General features: G+C 41.7%; 2 protein-coding genes across 3 annotated transcripts; both read right to left on the reverse strand.

Moving 5' to 3' along the window:
• Positions 1–192: 192 nt before the first annotated feature.
• On the reverse strand, positions 193–2,226 carry LOC126382151 (tubulin beta chain-like). Its single transcript, XM_050031923.1, has 3 exons — positions 2,213–2,226; positions 1,889–1,946; positions 193–1,482 (listed from the first exon to the last, which is right to left on the reverse strand). The coding sequence occupies exons 2-3, from the start codon at positions 1,943–1,945 to the stop codon at positions 193–195; spliced, it is 1,347 nt and encodes a 448-aa protein (XP_049887880.1). The 5' UTR covers position 1,946; positions 2,213–2,226.
• Positions 2,227–2,659: 433 nt separating this feature from the next.
• On the reverse strand, positions 2,660–24,311 carry LOC126382063 (DNA topoisomerase 2-binding protein 1). 2 transcript variants are annotated; one of them, XM_050031756.1, is made up of 25 exons: positions 24,050–24,311; positions 23,687–23,838; positions 23,080–23,212; positions 22,179–22,286; positions 21,094–21,353; positions 19,525–19,700; positions 19,072–19,169; positions 18,483–18,602; positions 17,323–17,550; positions 16,790–16,967; positions 16,118–16,243; positions 15,594–15,778; positions 14,622–14,797; positions 13,677–13,876; positions 13,025–13,207; positions 12,457–12,579; positions 11,673–11,822; positions 10,901–11,049; positions 10,102–10,203; positions 9,340–9,390; positions 8,624–8,828; positions 7,552–7,685; positions 5,707–5,907; positions 4,395–4,618; positions 2,660–3,685 (listed from the first exon to the last, which is right to left on the reverse strand). In XM_050031756.1, exons 1-25 carry the CDS (start codon positions 24,137–24,139, stop codon positions 3,490–3,492), a joined length of 3,948 nt encoding a protein of 1,315 aa, XP_049887713.1. In that variant the 5' UTR covers positions 24,140–24,311; the 3' UTR covers positions 2,660–3,489. The 2 variants fall into 2 exon arrangements, with proteins under 2 accessions (XP_049887713.1, XP_049887714.1); XM_050031757.1 differs by lacking the exon at positions 22,179–22,286.
• Positions 24,312–24,540: the final 229 nt, after the last annotated feature.

Genomic DNA, 24,540 nt, shown 5'->3' on the forward strand with positions numbered 1-24,540 from the left:
ACCTCATTATTAGGGGCAAGCTATTTTAACCCTTACCCTTGAAGTTACTAGTGAGACTGCTTCTTATAACTTGCCCTCCAAGGTCCGACGCCTATGTCCTCCATAAGTCAGGAGGAAATGCTCGTCATAAATGAAAATACTTCAAATTCACAAGCAATTTATTGAATAATTTAATAAATAAAAACACGACTACTATTCGTCACTGTCACCTTGTGCCACCATCTCTTCGCCATATTCTTCTTCGCCTCCCGCCGCAGCGTCTTGGTACTGCTGGTATTCCGACACCAGGTCACTCAAATTGTTGTCAGCCTCAGTGAAGTCCGCCTCGTCCATACCTTCTCCCGTATACCAATGAAGAAAGGCTTTCCGTCTAAACATCGCCGAATACTGTTCCGCAATCCGTTTGAACAATTCCTGAATAGCTGTCGTATTACCAATAAACGTTGCCGACATTTTCAAACCACGAGGCGGTATGTCACACACGGCAGTCTTCACGTTATTTGGGATCCATTCTACGAAGAAGGCTTTATTTTTCTTTTGTATGTTGAGCATCTGTTCGTCCACTTCCTTCATGGACATGCGGCCACGGAAGACGGCGGCGACGGTGAGGTAGCGGCCGTGGCGAGGGTCGCAGGCAGCCATCATGTTCTTGGCATCAAACATCTGCTGCGTGAGCTCCGGCACGGTGAGCGCGCGGTACTGCTGGCTGCCGCGCGACGTGAGCGGCGCGAACCCCGGCATGAAGAAGTGCAGCCGCGGGAACGGCACCATATTCACCGCCAGCTTGCGCAGGTCCGCGTTCAGCTGGCCCGGGAACCGCAGGCACGTCGTCACACCCGACATCGTCGCCGACACCAGGTGGTTCAGGTCCCCGTACGTCGGCGTCTTCAGCTTCAAAGTCCTGAAGCATATGTCGTACAACGCCTCGTTATCTATGCAGTAAGTGTGATCAGAATTTTCTATCAGCTGATTTATTGACAGCGTAGCGTTGTATGGCTCCACCACAGTATCCGATACTTTTGGACTGGGTACTATTGAGAAGGATACCAGGATCCTGTCGGGGTATTCTTCCCGTAAGTTGGCGAGTAGTAGCGTTCCCAATCCTGAACCTGTGCCGCCTCCGATGGAGTGTACGAGTTGGAATCCTTGGAGGCAGTCGCAGCCTTCTGCTTCTTTTCTTACAACATCCAGAACAGTTTCTAGAATATCGGCTCCTTCAGTGAAGTGTCCTTTGGCCCAGTTGTTGCCGGCTCCTGAGTATCCGCAGACAGTGTTATCTGGTCTAAAAAGCGTCCCGTACGGACCACTTCGAAGAGAGTCTAGAACTCCTGGTTCTAGATCAACCAGTACACTTCGAGGAACGTAAGTGGACTTAGCACCGTCGTTGTAGTAGACGTTGATGCGTTCAAGTTGCAGGTCCGAGTCGCCGCTGTAGGCCCCGTTGGGATCTATGCCGTGTTCGTCGGATATTACTTCCCAGAACTGTAAAGAGAACGGAATTAGAACACAGACTTGTTGTCAAAAGTGAGCCAGTTTCAAGTGTGATCTGGAAGTGAATAATGTTGTTCAAAGATGGAGCTTTTCTTTCTAAATCTTTGAAATACACTTCTGCCGCTTTGTGACGTACGTAATTATATACCATTTAAGTCAAAGACGGCAAAGAGCTAAATAAGTATATACTTATATCGGGTTATGGTTAGGTTAGGTTATGAAATTAATAAGAATTTGTGCTTATAACCAGAGCTTTAGACATTAGGAAATATCTTAGTAGATTATATATGGTACATATAGACATGATACATTATATGAGCATTGTCTTCGTTGAGGGTCATGTGGAAGGAACTTTTTACTTCTTTTTTACGATTACAAGTAAATTGTACACACTTACTTTTCCACCAATCTGGTTGCCACACCGGCCCACTTGCACATGAACAATTTCCCTCATTATTAAAAACAACAAATAAAATGTAACAATATTAAAAAAATATTGATAACATAAAATAAAGGGAAGACAAAAATAAATAATAGAAATTAACTATCCTACATCTAATTATCCTAAGATACCATTAATTATTATTTCATGGCTGCATAGAGTATCTCTTTAAACTAGTGGGCCGTGAAGTTCGTTTTGACGACCCGTTTACTCTACCCAGAGGCGGCCAATCAGCTCGCGACAACAAACACTTCAGAACCCCGATACCGATTTCCCTCATTCAGCGACTTGCAATCAATAATTTAAAGAAAATACATTATTATTTTACCTCTTGTCGCAAAAAGAAACTGAAGCCTCATAAATAATGAGAAAAATACTAATTTATTTATGTTTACACTGAATGCGCTATGCGTACGCCATCTAGGTAACGGATTAAAACTGGCTAGGGTCCTAGCACCCTTAAGGCCGGGATTCCACTGACGCGGAGAAGAGCGGAGATGTGCGGATTTGACCAACCGCAGCGTTCGAGAGAGCGAAAAACGAAGACGCTCTGTCACTCTCTCCCTCACGGTGATTGGTCGACTCCTGCACATCTCCGCTGCGCTCCGCCCAGCTCCGCGTCGATGGAAACTCAGCCTAAGATTATTATAAAATAATGGTTAATAAAAACATTACCATACAGGAATAGAAGGTTTATTATTTTCAACAAATCAAAAATGTAAGATTTTTACAGCAACAGTTGACAACATTGTCGTGTCGGGCCAGCCGAATTAGTTTTCGAATTTATGTATAAAACATAAATTATTATCACGTTCATAACGAGATTGCCTTTGTTATTCTTGTTATAATCGATAATTAAAAAGTAATCAAACGTAGCAGATAACAATTCTCTACATTTTTATTACTGGCTAAACATATTTACAGGATCTATAAAATAATAATTTAATAAGGCTGTTTACTAACATAGTACGTAAATTAAAATTGTTACTAATCATCTATAGGCTAAGTTGCCTGAAAATAATCAAAAAATCTGAAAACAATCAGACCCCGATTGGTGCAGGCGGCTTAACTGGCATTGGAGTTGAGTATTATAGTTCGTTGGCTATTTCAATCTCGCACTAAAAATGCATTGACGAAGATGCATAGATGTATGGTGTGTGTGGTCATTCATTTAATCGCTTTGTATAATATATGATACATTTCAGGGGTAGCCAGAGGTATATAATACATACACCCACTCCTCATCATCTCCCTAACGTTATCCCGTTTTCACAGGGCCCGCTTACCTAACCTGAAGAAAGATTTGACAGGTTCGGTTTTTACAGAAGCGACTGCCTGTCTAACCTTTCAACCCGCAAAGGAAGAACCAGCCCCATACAGGTTAAGTCACATATATAATCATTATAAACCCACGTATATCATTATAGACGGCGATACGGCTCAACACCTATCACGTTGGTCTAACAGAAAGCTCGGTGAGGCGTGGGTGCTTAGTTCTTCTGACCTCTACGTTATAGTCGATTTTAGTGGTTGTCACCTAGGGTCTTATTATTAGACTATGTAGGTCTAAAGTCAGGCAGGCAGTGAGTATGTGGGTCGGGCGCAGTATCGTCGGTGAGATACGCGCTGAGTAGCACGGGCGCACAGACGGGCACTCGTCGGCTTATTAGCCAGCTAGTGTCGCGCGACGATAGCGGACACCGCTTCACGTCCGCGAAGCAAACTGTTATGTCCTCGTTCATGTACGGAGGCCTGTGAAGGAAGACAAAAGAAAAACTATTATAAAGTGTGCTCTAAACATCTACGGTTGATTGGGGGGGGGGAAGATTGGGGGAGGGGTGACCTGTGCTCAACAGTGGGACGTATATAGGCTATTTACATATATACGTATCATCGTCACGGTCACAGTCATGCCTATTTCCCGTCGGTATAGACAGAGAGCAACGCATTCCATTTACTATGATCCTGACCAGGTTTACAGTACTCTTGACCAGGGAGGTTAAAACGACCACATCGAAGCAATTCATCTAGAAAAGCAATATTGTATTTTGATATTTGCGCATATGAAAGCAAGTGTGCATTGCAAACAAAATGTCAAATAGCAATATTGCTTTTCTAGATGAATTGCTTTGATGTGGCCTTTTTAACACTTTGACCTTTCTTTAAAACATAAATTATAGTCATAGGTTCTTTAAGTGTATGGTCTTAAAATAACCTTTTGTAACTATCTATACCAGCAATAACCGGAATAATCCACTACTACACTCCATACAAGTTTTCTTGTCGTGTAAATTCGTGTGCCTTGTTACCGCGTAACTCGAGACAGACAGTCCCCCTTCTCTTTAAAGACACAGGGGGACTGAGGTAAATCTAGGTCGACGCCCGATACGAATTGGTACAGCGCGGAGAGTTATCTTGCCTGTGTATTATAATATTATTATGGTATAACAAAGGTACTCACTCGTCATCGGGTGCAAGGCCATCCCCGGCGGTGACGAGTCTCGCCAACAGCCTCTTCCGTGCAGGCGGCACGTGCAGCAGGGCCACGACCCCGGCGAAGGGCCCGGCCTGCCCCGCGGCCCGCGCGGCCCGCCACCGGTGCGCGGCGCGTGCTAGTGTGCGCTCTGCGCCCGACAACGGAGGTAAGCATGTTGCCTTTGGATTACCCCACTCGTATTCTTCTTCCTGGAAAATGTGTTTCTATTAGCATGTGGCGGCGTCAACTAGTTCACTAACTAGTTCCACCTATACAAGATAGATGGCGCTTATCGGTCCTGAAACGCGTTCACGAGTGCCTTTGGATTATACCATTCGTATTATTTTTCCTAGAAAATGTGTTTCTATTAGCACGTGGCGTTCCAACTAGTTGACTAACTAATTCCACCTATACAAGATAGATGGCGCTTATCGGTCCTGAAACGCGTTCAAGAATGCCTTTGGATTACCCCACTCGTATTCTTCTTCCTAGAAAATGTGTTTCTATTAGCATGTGGCGGTACCAACTAACAGCCTCCGTGGTCTAGTGGTTAGAGCGTTAGGCTCACGATCCGGAGGTCCGGGTTCGATTCCCGATGGGGACATTGTCAAAATCACTTTGTGAGACTGTCCTTTGTTTGGTAAGGACTTTTCAGGCTTGAATCACCTGATTGTCCGAAAAAGTAAGATGATTCCGTGCTTCGGAGGGCACGTTAAGCCGTTGGTCCCGGCTATTAGCAGTAAAAACACCTCCACCAACCCGCATTGGAGCAGCGTGGTGGAGTATGCTCCGTACCCCCTCCGGTTGATTGAGGGGAGGCCTGTGCCGAGCAGTGGGACGTATATAGGCCGTTTATGTATGTATGTATGTATGGTACCAACTAGTTGACTAACTAGTTCCACCTATACAAGATAGATGGCGCTTATCCTGAAACGCGCTAACGAAGTTGCCCCAACAATACTTATATAATAATTACTACAAACCAATAAATAATTGCTCTAAAGCAATAAGGCCGCCCAAAATATACTGTATTCATGTGTTATGTCTGATTGTTGAAATTAAGTTCTGTGCAATAAAGTATATTTCATTTGATTTTGACCAATTCATACCAATTTACATCTCTATTTCTTCAATCTCTATCCTGCTCACATTCTAATCACGTTACGTTTTATGCCATTCTTGGATGGTTTTTACCATACTTGCATTGAATTCAAGTAGCTTGGAATCCTAACGATGCACTAGTTGACCTGTGGAGGCCAAAAGGGATAGGGGCGAGTGTTGTTTGCGCAATACATACGTCAAGGAAATGTCCGGCGGCGCGACTTCTAACAATATAAGCTGGATGTAGCACCCATCGCCCCGCAGCCACGGAGCCAAGCATCTTCTCACTGCGCCCCGGCGCGCAACATAGCAAATGGCTCGCTTCTAAATCCAGTTCGGTTCCTTCGCACACGTCACCGCCTAAGTGCTGGATCATTTCTATTATCTCTTCTCTGTTCTGGAATCAAAAAGACACAAGTGTGAACATCCTGTAATGACAACGGGGAGCGCCGGTTCGATCCCCGGACACATCATACAAAACACCTCGTTTTACACAGACACTACACATTGATTTTTTGATAAGATATTATTGTTTTGTTTTTTTTTAATGTGTTTTTTTTATTGGTTACTTTTAATTATTAATTGAAATTAATGATTGATATTATTGATATTATATTTTATTCTGCATGACATTTAGGAATTATTATTATTGAGTTTAAATTTTATTTTTTTCTTATATTCCATCACCTACAGTTTTACACTTTTAATGTTATTATTTAAGTTTTATAAATTATACAATGTTAATAAAATATATAACACAGTCAAACCAAAAACCCACACTACAATACGTCAAAATGCACACACACACATATATACATATAAAAATTATTTAATTATTGTCAAATTCAATTTTAAATTTGTATGCCAATTCTTGGCTGAATGTGCTGAGACCGATGACAACACTGTAATATCTTGTAACACGCAACATTCACGAATAAATATTTTTGTATTTGTATTTGACATTATCGTACACGTGCATCTGTGTGTGAGTGACGTCACGTGTTCGTACCGCAATTTCTTTCTAAAGAGAGAAAGAAATCAGAAATCAGAAATCAGAAATCAGAATCATTTATTCAACGTAATTATCATGGATAAACTTGTTGAAGGTCAATGTAACATTTTTGAATTTACGTCATTTCGCAAGGTGTTATGGCTGAGGAGAAGAAATGACAAGAAACTGCAACAGCAACACATCTTTTAAAAACCAATGAGGATATACATTACAAGTTATTTAATAACTAGAGGAACACATTCAATACCAGACATTTTTATCATTTAGGTAGTCATTAATCTTATAATAAGCTTTTTTACATAAAGTAAGCTTCACGTGAGCTTTAAATTTATTTTCTGACAAATTTAAAATATTATCTGGTATTTTATTGTAAAAACGTATACATAACCCCAAAAAAGATGAATTTAATTTACTTAATCTAGAATTTTGAATAGCAATTTTATGTTTATTTCTTGTATTGTAAGTATGCCTTTCACAGTTTCTCGGAAGGAGAGATAAGTTTTTACGTACATACATAATGTTTTCATATATATATTGACTTGCGACCGTCAGTATATTTATTTCTTTAAACAGCTCCCTCAAAGAGTCCCGACAACGCAGCTTATAAATAGCGCGAACTGCTCTTTTTTGAATGATGAAAATAGTTTCTACATCAGCGGCTCGACCCCACAGCAAAATACCGTAAGACATTATGCTGTGGAAGTAGCTGAAGTAGACAAGTCTAGCAGTGGGTACATCTGTGAGTTGTCGGATCCTTCTGACGGCATATGCTGCTGAACTTAGCTTGCCCGCTAGTGATACAATATGTGGGCCCCATTGAAGTTTTGAATCTACAGTAATTCCTAAGAAAACTGTGTGTTCAACAAAATCTAGTTTCTCGTCGTTAATTTTAATGTTATTATTTACTTTCTTTACGTTTGGTAGAACAAATTTAATACACTTCGTTTTCTTAGCATTTAGAACTAGGTTATTTACTGTAAACCAACTTAGAACCTGCGACACAGCGCTCGTGCGACAAAGAATACTCACATCCACGTTTGATGAGAGCATGAACCGTTTAATTTGCGGAGTGGGCAGCGGGTCGGATGCCGGCTGGTGAGGCGTGGTGTCGTCCCAACCCACTGTGTTGGGCTGGGATTCTGGACCTGGCTCCGTTTCCGGACCTGAGAATAGATATACCTTTTATAAAAATGGCAGTCTAAAAACGCCCTATTGAAGCCACCCATTTTAAAAGTAATTTGATATTTGTACATATAAAAGAGCACAATGTCAAATATCAATAATGCTTTATTAGACGAATTGCTTCAATGTGGCCTTTTTAACGGTATATAAAGCTAAGATTGATGGTAGGGCTGGCAGAGGAAGACCTAGAAGGACGTACATTTGCCAAATTGGACATGTCCTTAGAACAGGTTTAGTACGATATACTCTGAACCGGCGTGCGTGTATGAAACGATTGATGAACGTGGAGGAAGCAAGACAAGTGTGTCAGGATCGAAGCAAATGGAATTCCATAGTCTCTGCCCCGGTGGGAAATAGGCGTGAGTTTATGTATGTTTCTGTATGTATGTGCATTTGTAACCCCATTGTTCTGAGGCGATTTTATTGATTCAAAGTACAGCCCATAGCAACATACCGGACACTACACACAAATCTCATTTTCACCGTGTGCCGTCCAACGCATAAGTGCGAACGAGAGAGAAAAGCTGTTTATGTCTTTATAATATGTGTTATTATTTGGCGATATATTATTCTTTCTACCATGACTGATATTCTAACAATAGGTACAAAATATCTTTAATCAGTAAACAACATACTTACTCTTTGAGTCGCCCTTTTTTACATAAGGAACGTCTCATCCCCGTAAAACTACTGCAGCTTCTCACAACCTGTATAGCCGGGGAAAAGAAGCTGCAAGAAAAACCTCGGCACTGGGCCCTAGACGTTCTTTTTTTTAAATACTGTTATACAATTTAGTAATTTGGCTGCCTAATATCAGTTTCCAGACAGCTAATCCCATGCAATGATATCTTCTGTTTAATTACTGTCTTAAAACTGTTCAAAGGTAAATTCTGAATGTCAATGGGAATCTTATTCTTACCAATAGGCCTAGTGATAGAATCCCTAGTGACAGTAGACCGTCGTGTCCTCTGCCCGCTCATCTCACTCAGCGCTGCGCTAAGCCGCTGCAACTGTGCGTCCACCGCTGGAGGGAGAGTGCTGGAAGCGCTCGAAGCGCTTGAAGCGCTTTTGGTGCTTTCGTTGGCTGAAGTCTTTGGAGTTTTTGGTGAGGCCGTTCCTGCGCTCTGAAGAATTAAATAAGTTATAATTCAGATTATCATAGTCACTGTGGTCTTGTGGTAAACCCGCTTGCTTCACAAACGTGGAACGCCGGTTCGAATCCCGGTACTGGATTTCACCAATGAGTTATTAATTTATCTTAAGTGCATTTTTCACTAACACAGTTGACTCGACCATTATAGATGCCGATATGGCGCGTTGATCTAACAGAAAACTCGGTGGGGTGTAGGTACTTAGTTCATCTTAAGATGGATTGTACCTGACTAATCCAGTTGGGATACAGTCGCGAATTTATGTTATGTTTTCTATCTATGTCGGATTCTCCTTCTGAGCACTTCACAGAAGTCGAGGGTTTCAAGCTTTCTTCAATATTCTAACCTTATAGCAACTGTCTTTTTGAAGAAACATGATAGTGTGTGTGTTATGTTAACTCTTATCGGTGAAATAAGTAACACTGTTTCGGTGAAATACGAAGTATGTTTATCATATCATCATCATAACAGTAATGATTGTTACCTGATCTGCAGATAATTTCGGCATTTTCGCTGGCGGAGTTTCCTCTTGATCCTACAAAAGAAATCGTTTTCTTTTTAACAATTATTATTATACATACATACATAACGTCATGTCTATTTCCCACCAGGGTAAGCAGAGACTATGGAATTCCATTTGCTACGGTCCTGACACACTTCTCTTGATTCCTCCACATTCATTAATCGTTTCATACACGCACGCCGGTTCAGAATAGATCGTACCGAATCTTTTCTAAGGACATTTCCAATTATTATTACAATATTACTTTAACAAACTTAATATAAAGCGTAAAAAAGAAGACAGAGCGAGAATAGAGAGGGAGTAAGAGTAGTGACTCTTCTTCTATCGTGTGGGTGTGAGGTGGAGTACCAACCTCATCAACCCTGGTGTCAGGCTTACTATTGAGCCGCCAAAGGCCTCTGACATGGCCCATGTAACGACTACTTACTTTTAATCAGTAAGTAGTAACCGGGACCAACGGCTTAACGTGCCTTGCGAAGCACGGATCATTTTACTTTCGGACAATCTGGTAATCAGCCAGCAATGTCCTAACCAAATTAGGCACCACAAAGTAATTTTTGTGATTTGTCCCCACCGGGAGTCGAACCCGAGTCCTCCGGATCGTGAGCCCGCTCTACCACTGGACCACGGAGGTCGTTACCACGGAGGAGGTGGTGGTCGTTGAGTAGTGACTTAAGAGTATATCTATTTCTATAAACAATAGATTTTTATCATAAAACGCACCTGTAAATGAAGTTTTCTTGGAGCTACATGATGCTCAGACGGCGGCGTCGGCGCATCGCTGTTGAACTGAGCTAGGAATCTGTTGCGGATTTCTGACAGCGGCTATGACAATTAAAGGAACATTTATTACTCATTGTTTGAGGTTTACGCGGTTACACAGACAGTGAGTGCGGGTTGTCGTAGTGAGTTTGATGCGAGTTCAGATGGTTCCGGACATTCCGATATCAAATGTAGAAACTAGCGGCAAAGAAAGAGGGTAGACAGATATGTTTGCCTTTAGAAAATTATGGATCTACCAACTCCACTCCAATTTCATCAGTCGTCCCGTAATGATGGCACTTGCAACATTGTTAAAATATCGGGAGTCTCATATCCCTGATTAACGCGGTAAGAACCCGGTATTATGTGTTTTAATTACATTTATTATTTCTTATGTAAGGCAATCAGATGATCAGCCTCTAATACCTTCACCAAACTAGGAATCATAAAGTGGTTTTCGTGATATTTGTATTTGATATCCCCACGGGGATTCAAACCCAGAACCTCTAGACAGTGAGCCTAACGCTCAGCCACTGAACCATGACGTCCGTCACGCCCATTAGCTTTGGTAGACCCACCTTTATCCTATGACCAATGTAAAATTTTGAGAGGTTTGTTTAAATTTCTGTATAAAATTGACGTGTGTTCCATAAATTTTATGCCTGTCGATTACCCGTCCCTTTCCTTTTCGGCGGATAAGAAAGTGACAGGTATAAGATGATGTTTACTGGAATCAGCACCATTGTAAGATTATATTTACCGTATGTTTATCTTTGACGATCTCCGGTTGTTTAGAGGGCAGATCGTTGACGACTTTCCACAGTCGCTTGCGGGCCTCGGGCGACATACGGCCCGACCCAGGGCGAAGCGCCGCACCGAACGCACTATCCGGGGTGGGAATCTTTTCAACTGTTGTGCAAATACAGATTATAAGTTAACGAGTAAGTGATATATGAGAGAGAGAGAGAGAGAGAGAGAGAAAATAATATCAATTCTTCTATCGTGTGGGTTGTGAGATGGATTACCAACCCCATGAACCCTAGTGTCAGGGTTACTATTGAGGCACCTGACATGGCTCATGTAACGACTACTTACTTACATCAGTAAGTAGTAACCGGGACCAACGGCTTAACGTGCCTTCCGAAACACGGATCATCTTACTTTCGGACAATCAGGTGTTCAGCCTGTAACTGCCAAACTAGGGATCACAAAGTATTTTTTGTGGTATGTCCCTAGGTTGGAATCAGTACAATCACAGATAAAGATGATGATGTGATTCAAGTGCAATAAAGAGTTTTTGTATTGTATTAAGGTACGTTTTAAGTCTGCTAGTTCCCCCCCCCCCCCCCCCCAATAAATAAAGAAACACTTTCCTATACTTCCATTCCTTTCTGTTACTTAGTACTGTCATTTGCTAGAGCGAGAGAAAGCGACCGCATGCGTACGCGAACTACAACATGCTTTAGCGTGCCGACATTTATGTGGTTTGACGTTTATTTGGTACGGGTCATATATAAAAAACTATAACTTACAAGGGTCGTTGGGAGTCCGTATAGGGTCAGAAGGCATCTCTCCTCGGCGCACAGCCTGTATTCGTCTCCTGGTAGTCGGACTGAGCCCTCGCAAGTTGGGAGTGGAGAGAGCATCGTCCAAAGGCGGGGTACGTAAGCCGCATTCTCCATCTTCAAGAATGTTCAAAAAATTAAGTTATTTCAAATAAGTAAACCTACCAACTGTAGCAAGTGTGACACCAGGGTTGCTGACGTTGGTCCTCCACCTCGCAACCACGATAGGAGTAAACACGATTCTATGCTGAACTAGGAGCGAATAAAAACACGTTCAGCTGCTTCTCTTCTCGTGAATGTCGTAAAATCAGACAGAGGCATTGATTCTGACATGACGGGCGATAGGCTTATCTCTTGTTACCATAAAGTTCATGATATCTATCTTAGGACTTCGTATCAACAGTAGCTGCAAGTTGTTTTTGATTACTAATCCCTGATGGGATGCAGGGATTACAGAAGTGAGTTTATGTCTGTATGTTGTTTAAAGGAGTCCGTAGATCAGTAGCGCTTCTTGATTGATATCGACCAAGAAAATTAGAGAAGTAATGTGCGGCTAGTAGACGCGACAAACGGCTCAACGTGCCTTTCGGAGCATGAAATAATCTTACGTTTTTGGACAATCTTGCTATTCAGCCATGTCCTTACCGAACAAAAGACAATTTCCCCATCGGGCATTGAACTTGGACCTCGAAAGCCTAACTCTCTAACTACAGAGGCAGTTGCAAGAAGAAAAATAAATAGAAAATGTTACCTTGTCTAGCGTCGTCTTTGAGGTCCTGTATCCGTTTGGGAGTCTCCTGCGTGTCGCCACCCAATAGCCCTTGTCGAGCCATCGCTATGTAACGAGACGCCGGCGACATCTCGTTGTCACCATCTGAATCATGAGTACCAATCGTTATTGAATCCACCTCTTCTATAAAGCTTGGAATTTGACCTAAAAAGCGCGCCAATGAAATGAAACTCTAATTACGTGTAAGACTTTCTCGTTGTGGCTGGCATAATTATATACAAGAATAAGATTGAATGTCCGCGTCCCAAAAAGTAATGTAATAATTGGATAGTTTCCTACGTCAAAGATAAATATAGCATGAAATAAACCATGGCATAGAAGACATACTCTCCACCCCGCACCGATACGTACTTGGAACGAGGTTGATTTACTTCACCTCCCGATACAGAGCCGCTTCAGTCTATTTAAGCCGTTAAGGAGTAAGGGAGCGCGCGGACTTTCTATCTGGCTCGCACTTACGTGGCAAGGCGGCTTACGTAATAATGTGGGTTTTGTATGTGCCTGGGTGGTTAAGTTTAAAGAATCTCACCACTTTTAAGAGCTTTAGGCGTCTGTTCCCTGCTGGGTATGGAGCCGCGCCGGGGCACCGCGGGGCCGGCGGGGGGAAGCATGGTATTCTCCTTGTCAGGCGCGGGGGCGGGCTCCTCTACAGCTACAAGGGTCGACTCTAGAGGCACTTCTTCTATTGGGTGCGGTTCTGGCGATGGGGGCGCTGTTGGGAGAAACATACAATTATACAATTCTTCTCTCGTGGGTTGCGAGGTGACCGACTGATTAGCAGAACTAATGGGACAAAAAAAAAACAGTAGTTCTGTAAACGGAACCGTGCAACAAAACTAGTGGGAGTAAAGATTCCCTTCAACTCTGGTGCCTGGTGTCAGTGTCAATGTTGAACCGCTATGCGCCAGAGGCTCCTGATATAGATCAGAAATCATAATCATTTATTCAACGTAATTATCATGGAAAAACTTGTTGACGGTCAATTGAACCTACGTCATTTCGCAAGGTATTATGGCTAAGGAGAAATGTGAAGAAACTGCAACAGCAACACATCTTTGACATCAATGTACAATGTCGTAAAACTCTGTCGATCTCTGACCAGATCGTGACGTGGCGGCATTTCGTGATTTAGCCCACTATTTCATGATATAAATTTGGGCAAATCGATGGAAGCAACTCACCTTTAGTATCACCCACCAGATACGGCCTCTCGCTGACCCTGCGGCCAGAGTTGGCACATTCCATCAGCCAGTCAGCCGTCACAGCTGGCAGGCCCCACTTCAAAGCGCCTGTGTACTTGTCGCCCACAGGGGATGGACAGATGAGATGCGTCGATGCTAGCGCATTCGCAGTGTTGCGCCGGCAGAAACGCAGTTGGGTGCTGGAAGAAACAGAAACATCATCATCTCCCTAGCGTCATCTCGTTTTCATAGCGTCCGTTTACCTAACCTGAAGATTTAACAGGTCCGGATTTTACAGAAGTCACTGCTTATGTCTTATATTTGTTCTGTACAGTCATGAGCAATATAATGTACCCACTTTACGACTCTGTCGCACTAACATATTTGACATTTAGTGAAACTTACATTTCAATTTGTCAAAAAAGTTAATGTGACATGGTACCAAAGTGAATACATATTAATGCTCGTGACCGTACCTAATGGAAGCCTGGAAGAAATTGCAGCCTGAACAATATGGCCGTTTACTTTGTGTTTTTTGTGCTCAATAAAGTATAATTCCAGTTAAAACCGCAGCTCTTGTCAAGCCGGGACAAGCGTGTTCACCGTTACAACCAAGTCGTCATCCTGCCCATGCGAAAATTTCGATCTATATTGTCATTATATCAATGCCTATAAAGTATGTATCTTATCTGACCTTCCAATCCGCGAAGGGAAAACCAGGACTTTCGCGGAAACGTCAAATAAATAACACAATCAACACAGTTGGCTCGACCATTATAGACGGCGATACGCCTCACCACCTATCACGCTGGTCTAACAGAAAGCTCGGTGAAGCCGGTTCGGTAGGTACTTGGTTCATCTTGTGATGGATGTACCTCTAACCCCAATTGGGTTATAGTCATGAGCTATGTTGTGTTATGTAAAATAAATCACGATTTCACTTACGTAGCGCCAAGCAGTTTGGCGAGTTCGTCGAGAAAGGCTCTCTCGACTCCACTGTAGGTACTAAGGCTGGCCACGACTCCGTGTAGAGGCGCCGGCGGCTCCAATGGCAGGGGCAGTTTCACTGGCCGGTGGTAGTACTGGATTGGAAGCAGTTCTTGTTGGCAAAGGCAATCTTTCTGTAAGATGAGGGTAGAAATATTGTGATAGATTGACAACGCCTCATCCTGCTTTTCGTTTCGCGGGTTTGAAATCGGTTCTGTAAAAAAACCCAGACTTAGATTAGGTAAGCGGAGTCTGTGAAAACTATGGATATGATGATAACAAGGCCACACCTGCCATGAGCTAACTTTACAGCAGAGTCTCGAAGTGGAATGTTGCCGTTAAAAACATAATTTGCACAATACCTAAAGGAGAAACTGTGCACACATTCTTCTATAGCCATATTATGATGCAGAACTCCTTAAAACTTTTCCGTCAGTTTTCTTCCAACCCCGAAACTTTCTTTCATAACACTATGAATTATGGAGATTTTACGATGACCGTCAAAGGCCTCTAAATTGACAGTCCTGATTCTCCGTACAGGTTGCCTCGAAAGACAGTTTTCTCGCTAATAAATCACGTCCTCAATCCCAAATGGGCCGTGCAGGTCCACTTGTCATCAGTGTGCCACTCTTGATATTCGTTCTTGTATTGCTCAAATACCATAGATAGCCCAATGTTTTGAAGAGGACATAAAAGTTTACCATAGACTAAAGAATAATACTACTTAAAAAGAACGGACACTCCATCCTGAACCTATTCTTATCGCTGCCGAGATTTACCTCTTATTGTAGTCAAATGGTCGTGAACCGAGTGAGAGACCACGCGCATGGCCTCTCTACCTCGCTGGCAAAGCCGCACACAATTACAGACAAGATTTTTGAATGAAGTGTAAAGGCTGTGATTTGTGCAGTTGGTTAAAGTGTCACTTACCACCCAGAAAACAGTGACGGCAGTAGCTTCCTTAGTCAGCAGCTCGTCGGCGTCGAAGTCCAGCGGAACCAGCACATATGACCCGCCGGCGCCGGCCGCAGCAAGAGAACCGCCCGCCGCCGCTATTTCCGCGCCTAGCTCACATACTGCTTCTTCGTCTAGACCTTGGACTTCTATCTTTATTCCTGGACAAATAAACATTAAGTCCACAAACAGAATACACGTTCCACTACTGGTTACAGGTCGCCTTTATCAGTCGGAATGGAGATCTGTTGCCCATAACATAAGCTCACGACTATATGGGGGTAGTTAGAAATACATTCATCGCAAGATGAACTAAGCACTCAAGCCTCACCGAGCTTTCTGTTAGGCCGTCTATATTGGTCGAGTCAACTATGTTAGTGAAAACTGCACTTAGGACAAATTAATAACTCATTGGTGCAAGTCCGATAGCGGGGTTCGAATCGACGCTTCCCGATTGAGAAGCAAGCCCATGAAGCACAATAACATTTTTTGAGATTCACCTCTGAATATCTGCTCAACTTCCTCAGTAGGCTCGTCCTGTGTGAATTCCGTTTGGTCGTTCCGAGCGGTGACGCTTGGCGCAGCTGGCTCCGGAGTCTTTTCTCTCTCTGGTTCTGGCATATTTTCTGGTAAAAAAGTGGCACGTTATAAAAGTATCCGAACAGAGATGACTAACTGTTAATTAATTTCCAACGGCTTCCGGGGTCCAATGGTTGAGCGTTGAGGTCACAATACGAAGATCCTGAGTTCGAATAACAAAAAAACACTATATGATCCCTAGTTTGATTAGGACTTGGGACTGTTACTCACGACTCAAGTAATGGTTGACGATGCCAAGTAATGGCTTTATAATTATTGCAGATCGCGCTTGCTCATCGGGGGCGCCAGAAACAAACCCTTGGTTTCCTTACAAAAAACCCATTCCTACTGTGTGCCGCCTAACGCGCACGTGCAGGCGAGATAGACAATCCGCGCCCTCCCCCTTACTCCTTAGCGGCTTACGGCCATTTAAGACTAAAGTATAACCCCGAGGGGGTGAGGTTATGCATCCGCTACGAATTGGTGCGGAGTGAAGGGTTGAATATGTAGTATTATTCCTTATGCCAGAGAGGTAAAGAGAAAGAGGAAGGGAGAGAGATAGAAAGCATATCTTCAGTTTATATGCTACTCACGACTCAAGTAATGGTTGACGATGTCCTGTGGCGGCTCCAGCTCTACCGGCGCAGGCGGCGGTAAGAGCGCGGGCGGTGCGCTTCGTAACAACTGCAAATTGCGCTTGCTCATAGGGGACGCTGGTTCCACACTAGGTTTTGACGACTTGGGGGTTGGTGGCTTCATGTCTATTAGGAACTGAAAGTTTAGATATGTTGATAAATTCATAACCTACAAAGAAAATGTACTCGACATTTTAGCCAGCCGTATTCGAAATATTTTAAGTGCATAAAAAAGGAAACACTACGTACTTTACAGAGAAGCGTTTCGTAAGGAGCGGTGGCTTTTATTTTGGATATATATATATCCAAAATAAAAGGATGAAGTGCCCAACGACGTCTGGTTGTCCTTAGATAGAACGGTGTGGGTGGAATTAATTCATGTAGTGTCTATGCTCACCGAAGTATATCCTGTAAATCACCGCCAGACTGACGACTGGCTTTACTCCTATTATGTATCATTTACCGAAATAGTCGTAGTATTAAAAACTTACCTCCGCCTCATCCAGGGCTCGACCGGCTTCGACACTCTTCGCGAGCCACAAAGCACTCAAGACAGGCACGTTAGGCAGGGCCTGCAGCGCTACTACTGCGGCCGCCCTGGTCCCCGCCACTATGTGTGTGACGCGGTCGTGCGGGCAGTCGTACCGCACGCCGCCCGCGCGGGACACGCACGCGGCTGCGCGGTCGCGGCACACGCCCTCCAGCCCTGTCACCCAGATCTGTGGATAGGGATGGAAACGTAGTAACACACAATTGACGATATCGCACACGCGTTTTGTGAGTGACGTCTGACGCCATCTGATTGAAGACTAAAGTAAGACCTAAGTGAGGTAAACCTAGCTCAGTCGCTGATGGGAAGCGGAAAGTTGCTGTTCTAATAAAGTATTTTGTCCTTTATACCAGTTGCAGTGCTCTTACCGGGTCCGTGTTGATACTGTAATACTTACTTCTGTATTTTTATAACACCACATTTTGTACGATCACATGGTCGCAGTGAAACAATTCCTAGTATTATTCCTTATTCTATGACATAAGGTAACCTGTATAAAGTGCTGGATTATGGGCACCTCCAGCTTCCCGCGTCACATGTTCATAACCGTAACTAGTAGTTATTCGTATTTCGAAAATGTCGCCACAGAATACAAATATCACATGTCATTCGAAGCATGTTGAATTCGAAGTGTATGAACAGTCATGACAACCGACAAGAGCGCAGCTCTTAAATAAAGAGAGAGAGAGAGCGCACAATCATGAGCAATATAATGTTCCCACTTTAGGACTCTGTCGCACTAACATATTTGACATTTAGTGAGACTTACAGTTCAATTTGTTATTTGTTTTGTTTGTTATTTTGCCCAAAGGGTCAGTTTGGCGGTGCAGAGGGGCAACGTGGCCAGTATTCTGGGGACTTTGCCTCGATGTGGTGAGCTGGAGGACATTTTTTATTTATAGCTTTTTATCCCTTTTTTATGTTTTGTTTTTAATAATATGTGTGTTGTTACAATTGTAGTTGGATGGAATGTACTTGTTTATGTATTTTTATTTAATAAATAATTAAAATTTTATTTGTCAAAAAAGTTAATGTGACATGGTACCAAAGTGTATACACATTAATGCTCGTGACCGAACATAATGAAAAATTGAGACTTACACAGAATCCATCAAAAATAGGTCCAGCTTTCTTGATGCTACTCATGTCCATATTGTTAAAAGCCATCAGAACGTTTTTGTCAACAGACGTGTCACCGGACTTCTTTGAATCTTGCGATAGCTGAAATATAATTTTTAATTGAAAGGGGGCGTTATGTGTTGTTGGAAGAACGCTTTCCTCTCACTTTGAGGTCGCAGGTTCGATTTCAGCACAGGCTTAAACCAATGATTGCCGAATTGGTTTTCGAATTCGTGTTTGGATCATAAATAATTATCACATGTTCAGCGATGAAGGAAAACATCGTGAAGAAACCCACATTCTCCAGAAAAGCATTTTCGGAGGTATGTGACCTAACCTGTACTGGGGTGGATTTCCCTTCGCGGGTTGGATCATACAGGCAGTCGCTTCTGTAAAAAACCCGACCTGTCAAATCTTTAGGTTAGGTAAGCGGACCCTGGAAAATGGATTGAAAGGAGGCGTTTATTTAAACACACTTCCAAACTCGGATAAGTTCTGGTTAAGTTATCAATATGTTATCAGCGAATGGTGTATCTAAACGTTTTCAACATTTTTTTACCGACAATCATACCTTCATACGACCAGACATCGTAGAGACGTCAGCTGACCTTGTCTCGTCCACGAAATTACTCGGGGGCCTCAAGTTTGTTATTCTGGAGAAGTTTAAGCCTAGAAAAAAGAAAAGGCGTCATATTAAAAAATAATTATTAATTTAAAAAAAACAAACAACCTATCTAATCTTCATTCAGTGGGTATCATAGTTACACTTTGAATCGACAATTCTTACCCGACTGTGGCGAAGAAAAAAGTAGGGTTATGTGTTTGACCGCTATGTATGTATGTATGAATATCTGTTCCCACCTAACTTGTAAACCACGTGTCAGTATTTAAGGTCGACACACACTGCGTTTCCCTGGAGGCTGGACGCCGTCTCCACACTTGACCTTCTCAAGACCTAAGTAGTAAAAAACTTGGCATAACGCCCTATACGTTCTTAAAAATAAACGAATTTAAACAAACTTACTCATGTCAGGCAAGCGGTGTTCAGCCAATGGCGAAGAAGTAGACGCACCGGCTACTTTATAGTTGGCCAATGGTAGGGCTACGCCCTTAGCGGCGGAGTCTTTTACCCATTTGGGTAGCACGCAAGCCTTGCCGTACTCTAAAGCGGCTTTATACTTCTCGCTGCCAATTCCTTCTCTGAAAATGTATAAAGAAACTATAATTGGCTACTTGACAGTTTTCGGATAAGTATTTAAAAAATTACAAACGCTCATTTTATATTTAAAATATATTTTTTCTCGAAAAAGCTTTATATAATAGAAAAAAAAACGTATTTTCTTCATAATTTCAAATTTCGCGCGAAAACGGTTCGTCACGTGATATTTTGTCCAGAGACGTCACACTTCAATAAACAAAGCAACTGTCAAATAGTATAATCTCAAACCTGACAGATAGATTTTTATTTTGTGATATGTGACGTCACACGAAGCTCAATCATGGCCGCCCGTGTTTCGGGTCTTGTAACACACAGATAAAAAACGCATTCTTATTTTGTAAAAATAAAATATTTAAAAATGATCTTAATAAAAAAACTGTTGGATAATTATCGTTAAATGATAAACTATCATATCCGACATATTTCATATTTTATTATTACAACTGTTAAGTAGCAAATTTTGAATGTATATTACGCCATTTTATTTTACCAAATATAAACTACAACCAATCCACAAGACTATAACGTCACTGTAGGGAGCTCTGGTAAATTGTAATAAACCCCACACAAAAAATTGAATGAACTGTATTACTTAGGATGTTAATTAAATTACAGGATCCAAACATTGAGACGCGTTGGCTTGCTCACGCTAGAGATGTGACTAACCATAAATGATAGACTATTAGGTATGTCCCATACAGTCACCTTATTGTAAAAACCACATGGGATTTTCTTCAACCTCGATTTCTTTCAATTAATATCAAACTAGGGGTCACAAAGTGATTTTCGTGATTACATGCCCCACCGGAATTCGAACCTCCAAATCGTGAGCCTACCGCTCAGTCCTCGCTATGTACTTCACGAGCATCAATATGCATGCACTTTGGTACCATAATATGATGTTTTTTGTCAAATTGCACTGTCATCATCATCATCAGCCCATTAACGTCCCCACTGCTGGGGCACGGGCCTTCCCTATGGACGGACGGGGAGATCGGGCCTTAAACCATCACGCGGGCCCTGTGCGGATTGATGGTTATTAACGACTGCTAATGCAGCCGGGACCAACGGCTTAACGTGCCGTCAGAAGCACGGAGGAGCTCGAGATGAAAACTTTTTTTTTTGTGATCACATTCTATGACCGGCGGCCTTTGCGAAAGTTGCTTAACTTCAACAATCGCAGACCGAGCGCGTTTACCGCTGCGCCACCGAGCTCCTCAAATTCCACTGTAAGTCTCACTAAATGTCAAATGTGTTAGTGCAACAGAGTCCTAACGTGAGTACATTATATTGCTCATGACTGTACATCTGACTAGCCCAATTAGTAATATAGTCGTGAGCTAATGTTTATGTTTTTTTTTTTTAAATACTCACTTGGTCAATATAACAACATCAGTAGTTTCACTCTGGAAAGCCCCGGAGAAATTACCACCATGCTCATTGACCAACTTCATGATCATCTGCTTGTCTTTCCTGGAGATACCGGATGTCGTCACTTGCAGGTTGGCGAATGCAGGCAAGCGGTGCATGTCGAAGTCTGCCGATGAAGCATTGATGTTCAAACTGAGTGACGTGTCCCATACGGCGTCGACCCACGACTCCGACATTACTGGGATGCCTTTTTCTACTGATTTCTGGAAAACAACATTGTACACTTTAAGTTTTTTTTTCTAACATAACAAGCTCACGGCTATAACCCAATTTCCAACTACTCAAATCAGTTACTTTTTACTAAACGTCAAAACACGAAATTACTATGGAATTTGTATGAAAAAGCGCACTGTGACGTCTTAGAAAAACGTGATAAAAAGTCGGACTTATTCCTTTTTTTTTTATTAATATTTATAAATGAGTTATATTAATAAGAAAATGTTCTTCGTAAGTTTTAGATATCTGTCTTTATTTAGAATAAAATCATAAATATCTTATGAAAATGTCATGATTTATCTTGAACCTAGTGCATAACCCAATTGGGGTAGTCATAGGTACATCCATTGCAAAATGAGCTAAGTACGCACACCCCACGGAGCTACCAACGTAATAGGTGATAAGGTGGTAGCTTATTTTCTATTTCAATAAATTACAAGTTCCCAAAGTCAGAGATTATCAAAATGCAACCTATGTATAGTGACATTAAAATTTATGACCGATAATGTAACCAGAGCAAAAGGGCTAACACCCTAGACACTCCATACAAAAATCTCATTTTTACCGTAAGAGACAAACAGTGCTCGTGCTCACCTTACTCCTTAATGGCCTACGGACATTTAGACTAAAGTAAATCAAGCTCGGCGCCCAATACGAATTGGTGCGGGGTGAAGATTTACCATTCTATATGTAGTATTATTCTTTGTTCTATAGTGTTGTGGAAGAAAAGAAGAGAGACCTTTGCCCTGCAGTAAGTCACTGATCGCCATAAAAAAAAAGCTTCAGAATGCCCAAAATATATATTTACTTACAATATATTTGTCGGACAACACTGTGTCCGATACAAGATGTGTAGTATCATCTGTCAACGCAGCATTGTAAATACCTCCCATCCAAAACACTTTCTTCTTTATTTTTTCCTGAAAATGTTATATTAAATATATATTAACAGACACTGGCAGAGATGAGAACTAGGAAGGAAAAGGAATAATTTTGTATTAATTTAAACAAGTATAAAAGTAAAACATCACTGGGTAATCATGTTTGTGGCGGGCGCAACTAGTTACGCCCATATACAACAGATGGCGCTAATCATATCACGCTTAAGTCCTAAAACACGTTAACGAAGTTCGCACAGCGCGACGAATATATACAACTTCCTTCGCTGCCAACTGTCGACTAACTGGAAATCTATAGAGCTTATTTGATAGTCTATTATATATTCTCAAACTCTTTCACAACACATTGATATAAGGGGTAAATAGCGAGTGTAAGAATGTCATTAAGCCATTTCAGCTCTTGCTGATTTATAGTCTCTTGACTGTAAGATTACTAACTTTCCGCCCGCGACTCCGTCCGCGTGGAGTACTATTATCGCGCGCGACATGTTTATTCCACTCATAAATAATAACAACTATCCTATGTGCTTTCCTAAAGTCTATCTCTGTCCGAAATTTCATCAAAATCAGTTTAGTAGTTTTGGGGTGAAAGTGTAGCAGACAAACAGAGTTACTTTTTAATATTTATAATATTAGTATTAGGGGTAAAAAGTTGCATTATATTGGTATTGGTACTCATGAGCAATTTCCGCACCTCGACGTCTCAGTGTCTATTTGGCATGATATCCGAAACAGCTGGATCATTCCAGCCAACCTGATTCCCCCAAAGAAATAACAAGCCTTGTATGTTGCAGTATATATTTTTTTTATTTACCTTCTGCTGTTTAGTCAGTCCACTGGCAGTGATTACCAATCCTCGCATGGCCACAGTGAACACCGGCTCAGGGCCTGATGGGATGGGAGCTCCCTCTGTGAGGCAGCATGATAGGCACCGAGGGCCTACCAGTCTGAAATTTTAATAGTCAGAATGAGCTGTCCTATCTATTTTTAAAAGTTCTGGGATAAAGGCAAAGGTATTATTACATCATAATTGTCTAATAGGTACTTTACATTATGCTTCAGTACACAAAAACTAAAAGATACCAATGGGGAATACAATGGACATAGATATTAACAACACAACACAACCACAATGGTAACATTCTGTGGACCAAACTGTTCAAAATAAATGTTTTTTTTTTTATTTATTGTATACTGTCTTATCAAATTGACAATAATATACATGTCATGTTTTTGTTTATTAAAGAACAACATAGAAACTACACACATCACATGAAAATTTAGAATCATAACAATAGAATCAAGAACTAGTTCAACTACAAGTCATCACAGCATGCACTATATATTTTTTCCATTAGTTTTTTAATGAAGGCAACATACATGTTGTGGGCCTCACTAGATGTATTATAGACCTTACTTACAAACACTTGGTAGCTCTCAACTTCTCATAAATGTTTCCTTCAAAATCTGATAGTACGAAAACATCTCTCTTGGTTAGCCCCTCGAAGCGGTCGTATTTACTCTCGTGCACCCATTGGGCTTGTAGACCACCCCCACAATGTTGCTCACAGGCCTAAAATCATAAAGAAACTGTGTAAGGTCAATTTGTTTACGTAAACAACCTACTACGTACATAGAATATACCTACGTCTCCCATTGTTATGTGAATCCGTATTTTCCACATATTATATCTATATTCAGCTTTAAATGACTCTTTAACATATAAAACTATATGAGGAAGTATGAAAAATACAAAAAAGTATCCTTCTCTCAGAGAAACTTACAACAAACGCCAACTGCATTTCTTCAGAACAATCATTCTCACTCCGACAATGTTTTGGGATAATAAACGTAACTTTTATATCCTCGGTCATCTTGATTACTTTTTCACACTAGTTTTAACACTATACCAGGTTCACTTTACAAATTCAAGCACAAATTCATGTTTTACTAAAATAACCTAACGGGCGGTCATTGTTTACAAAAATCGAGTCCGGTTAATGTACATCCACGTAATGTACGACCTGATAATCCGTGTACATAACAATGTACACGGAATACGTGCGTGTACAATCCATGGTCGGGAAATATTGGCTGCGAATTATCAGTCCGTACACGGATTGCCCATCCGTGTAATGTACATCCAAATAATTGGAAGCCAAGATGGCGGCCACCTATTCTATCAGCCAATCAGGGGTCAGTATCATAGACACAAAACTCCATTGCTATGCGTCGTTTTAATTAGTTAACCGTGTAGCTACATTAGGCAATTTTT

Source organism: Pectinophora gossypiella, chromosome 3, assembly GCF_024362695.1.
Source record: "Pectinophora gossypiella chromosome 3, ilPecGoss1.1, whole genome shotgun sequence".
In the NCBI taxonomy this organism is placed as follows: Eukaryota; Metazoa; Arthropoda; class Insecta; order Lepidoptera; family Gelechiidae; genus Pectinophora; species Pectinophora gossypiella.

Bases quoted from the DNA above. Each gene is read 5' to 3' on its own strand.
- LOC126382063 (XM_050031756.1), bottom strand. From the start codon at position 24,139: ATGACCGAGGATATAAAAGTTACGTTTATTATCCCAAAACATTGTCGG. The intron at 22,287-23,079 runs GTAAATAAAAAA...TAACATTTTCAG, and splicing joins GACTGACTAAACAGCAGAAG to GAAAAAATAAAGAAGAAAGT. The intron at 14,798-15,593 runs GTAAGTGACACT...CTCATCTTACAG, and splicing joins CCGTCACTGTTTTCTGGGTG to AAAGATTGCCTTTGCCAACA.
- LOC126382151 (XM_050031923.1), bottom strand. From the start codon at position 1,945: ATGAGGGAAATTGTTCATGTGCAAGTGGGCCGGTGTGGCAACCAGATT. The intron at 1,483-1,888 runs GTAAGTGTGTAC...TTCTCTTTACAG, and splicing joins GCAACCAGATTGGTGGAAAA to TTCTGGGAAGTAATATCCGA.